The 5,107-nt window shown below is 42.4% G+C and overlaps 1 protein-coding gene across 6 annotated transcripts in view; it reads left to right on the forward strand.

Annotated features, from left to right (window-relative positions):
• The window catches only part of RPS6KA3 (ribosomal protein S6 kinase, 90kDa, polypeptide 3), a 93,608-nt gene that overhangs the window by 68,401 nt on the left and 20,100 nt on the right, over positions 1-5,107 (forward strand). For all 6 annotated transcript variants that reach the window (XM_015564867.1, XM_006765111.2, XM_006765113.2 and 3 more), the window contains one exon: positions 2,810-2,899. In XM_015564867.1, the coding sequence (XP_015420353.1) occupies positions 2,810-2,899 (90 nt within the window). The remainder of the gene's footprint in view (positions 1-2,809; positions 2,900-5,107) is intronic.

Raw genomic sequence — 5,107 nt, forward strand, 5'->3', positions numbered from 1 at the left:
CTGCTCCCCAAGGGGAGCAGGAAGCGGGCCTAAGCCCTCACTAGGACATCCCCTGAGGGCTCCCAGTATGTGAGAGGGGGCAGGCTGGGCTGAAGGACACTCCCCCCCCCCAGTGCACGAATTTCGTGCACCGGGCCCCTAGTGTAAAAATAAAAATGAATGTGTTTTATACATGCACTAGAGGCCCAGTGCATTAAATTCGTGCAAGGGGCTCAGCCCCCACTGCTGTGGGGGCCACCTCGGCCTCGGTCCCCGGCTGCCGGGGCCTCTATTGCCTCTGCCTCGGTCCCTGCCCAACCACCATGGCTTCATCCAGAAGGTCATCAGGAAGGATATCCAGTCTAATTAGCATATTATGCTTTTATTATTATAGATTATTATGGACTACAGTCCTGGTGCACGAATTCATGCATGGGTGGAGTCCCTCTGGGTGGCCTGCAGGGATCGGCCTAAAACCCACAGTCCAGCACTGCTTGCAGCTCCTATCTGCCGCTCCTGCTCATCCTGGCCCCACTGTGCCTGCATGGGCTCGCGCCCAATCAGTCCCAATTGGGAGAAGCTCGCATTGCCACAGCAGCGCTCACCAACCATGAGCCCTGTGTCTGGCACTCTCCCAAGGGAAGTGATCTGTGGGATTGGGCTGAAACCGGCTCTCCAACATCCCCTGAGGGGTCCCAAATTGCAAGAGGGGACAGGACAGGCTGAGGGACCCCTTCCTCCTGGTGGTCAGTGAACTTCATAGCAATAGGTCAGTGAATTTCATAGCAACTGTCTTCCCCCTGGTGGTCAGTGCACATCATAGCGAGTGGTTTAGCACCCTTAGCATATCATGAGCATATTACACTTTGATTGGTTGTTCGGTTGTTCTGCTGTTCAGTCTGTTTACATATTACCCTTTTATTATATAGGATAGCAAATATCTGAGAAGGCATATACACACAAAAATTATTATTACTATTCTAAACTTGTATCTAATTGCTGTAAAAAGACACCATTGTCCATAAGGCTTTTTGTCAGCTATAAAGATAAACCAGAAATACATTTTAATTTGCTCATATACTAATTGCTTATAATGAAATTTGGGGCACATAGAAATTTTCAAATTACTTACATGAAAGGAGAGACAGTGAATAATGTACTTTGTAGATAGTTTAAGGATGTACCTTGCCTCCATAAACACATCAGAAAAAAGCAAAAATGTCCTGAGGCCCCCTTTGAATTACAGAAACTTAGAGTCATCAAACCAATCCCAGCACAACTTGATTCTACTGAAATTACTACAAATCTAAGATCCACAAGCATAAGTATGGATTTAATGTGAGCTGGGCTCAGATTAGCAGATCAGAATGTTGCCAAAAATAACACTTCCAGTGTGTTCTGGTTCTCAGAAGACTAACCCCAGATCATATCCCTTGAATTGGCACGTCTATTCCATATACCGTTCCTCTTAATCATCCATTTGCCTAATTCCACACTATTATTTACAGTTGATTGCAGTGGACACCTATATGTCTGTCTTCCCTGTTTTCCAACTACAGAACTGTTTTACAACTAAATCCATTTCAAATAGCAGATTTAGCTCATGTTGAGAGTTGCAAGCTAGGTTGCTAGAGCATTTGGGTATTTATTGCATACGTTAATTACCATGCTGTTTTAAAATTGAAAATAAGTTGGGTGTGAAGAGAGCAGAGTGCCTGAAGAGTGGCTCCTCTGTGTATAACACATCCAAAAGCAACTTGGGCTTACTCTTTACAGGTGGCAGGGTACTATGGCCTTCCTGTAACATTACGCCCCATACATGAAAAAAAAAAGAAAGAAAATAGGGTCACAAAATTTATTTCCGACTGCCTTTTGGATGATATGAAAGCAAACCTTATTTAAATGCAATATTACTTTGCATTAACACATTAAGAGAAGTATTTTAAGAAGCAGCCGACATAAAAGGGCTGGAAAGCTACATTAGTATTTTAAAGGGCTTTATTATAATAATTAAACTTAATTCTAGCCAAGTAAAACTCTAGGTGTGGTTTTCTGCTTAGCTTTCTGCCTAGCTTCAAAAATAATCTTGCTCTACTGAGCTGTTAATTAATTTTTTTATAAGTAGCTTACAACTAATGGGATATTCCATTGAAGCATTTTATTAAGGGAAGTAAAGTTAATTCAATACACAGATGCTAGTAGTGCTAGTAGGAGATATATATATCTCCATGTGTCCCCCAGAAATGTATACACACTTTGAATAATTATAAAAGCAGTGTTTGTACTTCAACTTCATTTTTAAACTTCCAGTAGCATTTTAGGATGAATTTCCTTTGTTCAAAACTTAGTCTGGCTGAAAAGAAAGAAACATCAATCGAGCTATCAGCTGTTAAAGTGTGTATACATGTTTGGGGGGCACCATGTATATATTGCTCTTAAGTATCTGTGTTGACAGGACTTAGAAGTTGACTGAGTTCCCTAAAGTTTAAGGTGTTTAAGGATGAAAGAAAGATGTTAACTGTGTTTTTGGTACCTTTTCTTAAAGATTTTGCATTTTAATAAGTCTTAAACTTACTGCACACTTAAACTGGAGAGACCTGGTAGAAATGTGATTCTTGGCATGGAATTTACTTTACAGCTTTGTCATCTACATCAAGACTGGGTTTTGAATTTTGATTAGACAGTCTGGCCAGGTACTTGAGTAAAACTGGTTAATAAATGGCTTATATATATAGTGTTTACATAAGATGCTACCCATTGTAGCTATAAATACTTTAAGGTTTATAACTGTAGAGTTCATGAGATTTTGTAATTATTATTTGCCTTTTAGATTATTGATAAAAGCAAGAGAGACCCAACAGAGGAAATTGAAATTCTTCTTCGTTATGGACAGCATCCAAACATTATTACTCTAAAGGATGTAAGTAGATTCTTTAATGTAGAAATTTGAATCAGTTGTCTAACTTGCATCTGGATTATTTACAGATATCATGTGGTAGACAAATAACTGAATATAGTAAGCAAAAAAATAGATTGGAGGACAACATATATAGCATAATTTTAGTTAAGAAAAATACGTTTATATAGTTAATGTTTCTACTTTTGCTGTAAAAAGAAAAGTTTTATTGACATTATTGCTTTTAATATCTGCATTTACTGGAACATTTGAGTATTCATTAATGTTCAAGATTGACTAGAATCACATACTCCATGGATTCCCCAAACTGTCTTTCACAGTACTGCCAGAAAGAGCTGCACTCATATCTAACCATTTTGCTTTCCTGCCTACAGTTAATACCCTTCATCACCTCTGGTCCCTGCCTTCCTCCATCCATAGTAGTTTGCACACTTCATCACACACCCTATGCACCAGCCATGCTGCAGCATATGCAAATTTTTGAACATGCCTCATTTTCTTGTGCTGCCCTGTCTTTGAATTTATGGTTCCCTCAGTTGAAAACACCATTTTCCTTCTTTACCTGCCTAACAACTGCATATCTAAGACTTTGCTAAAGCATTACTTCCCCCAGGAAGCCTGCCCTGCCCATTACCATCCCCAGGACAAATGAAGCATCCCTTCCCCTGCTACCAATGACTTTTTTTTTTATTGATTTCAGAGAGGAAGGGAGAGGGAGAGAAAGATAGAAACATCAATGATGAAAGAGAATCATTTTTCAGCTGCCTCCTGCATGCCCCCCACTAGTACTGGGGATCAAGCCTGCAACCTGGGCATGTGCCCCTGACCAGAATCAAACCCGGGACCCCTCAGTCTACAGGCCAACGCTCTATCCACTGAGCCAAACCTGCTAGGGCCCTGCTACCTATGACTTTTATCATAACAGAGCTCTTGGCAAAGGGTGTGAATTCTCCAGGCAGCATTAAGTCCTCTCTTGCTGATGGTAGTCATAATAGGCTCAAAGGCCATATCTGATTGTTGTAGACCAGATGTCACGTGGCCAGCTGAGCCAGACGACTTCTGAGGAACCTTTCACCTTTCACCTGTGAGATTTTGTGAATTCCAAACTTTACCCTCCCTTCTCCTTCCAAACCAAAACTCTAGTTTCCTCAGAATAATTTTTTACTGCTCATTTGTAGAAGGGGAATGTTAACTTAGTTCCATTAAAATGTGAAGCTGTTTTCCCTGGCTGGTGTTTTTCAGTGGTTAGAGTGGCAGCCTGCACACCAAAGGGCCACAGGTTTGATTCCTGATCAAGGGCACATCCCTGGGTTGCAGCTTTGCTCCCTGTCCTCTGGTCAGGGCACATGCTGGAGATAACCAGTCATTGTATCTCTCTCATATCAATGTCTGTCTCTCTCTCTCTCTCTCTCTCTCTCTCTCTCTCTCTCTCTCATTCTGTCCTATCCTCCCTCCCTTCCATTCTCTTTGAAAAGCAATGGAAAAAATATCTTCTGGTAAAGATTAACAAAACAAAATTGCCTGGCTGGTGTGGCTCAGTGATTGAGTGTTGACCCATGAACCAGGAGGTCAAGGTTCAATTTCCAATCAGGGCACATGCCTGGGTTGCGGGCTCAATCTCCATTGGGGGGCATGTAGGAGGCAGCCAACCAATGATTCTCATCTTTGATGTTTCTATCTCTCCTCTCCCTTCCTCTCTCTGAAATCAATAAAAAAATGTATAAATGGACTAGAGGCCTGGTGCACAAAATTCATGCACAGGAGGTGGGGGATCCCCAATCCCAGGGATTGGGCCTAAACTGGCAGTCAGACATCCCCTGAGGAGTCCCGGGTTGGAAAGGGTACAGGCTGGGCTGAGGGACATCCCCCGCCCCCGTGCATGAATTTCATGCACCGGGCCTCTAGTAGAGATATATTTAGAAATGAGACAGCTGCTATTTTTCTCTGAAATACAGCCTGCTGTTTGGTTGTTACTGTCTTGGCATCCCGGACAATTTGTATATTCCTCTATTATTAATATAGACTAGTGGCCCGGTACATGAAATTCGTGCACGGAGGGTATCCCTCAGCCATTCCTGCACCCTCTCCAATCTGGGACCCCTTGGGGGATATCCCACTGCTGGTTTAGGGCCAATCTTAACCACTCGCCTGCCTGCCTGATCACCCCTAACCACTCTGTCTGCCAGCCTGCTCGCCCCCAATTGCCCCCCC

This window comes from Myotis davidii, unplaced genomic scaffold (genome assembly GCF_000327345.1).
Source record: "Myotis davidii unplaced genomic scaffold, ASM32734v1 scaffold161, whole genome shotgun sequence".
Lineage (NCBI taxonomy): Eukaryota > Metazoa > Chordata > Mammalia > Chiroptera > Vespertilionidae > Myotis > Myotis davidii.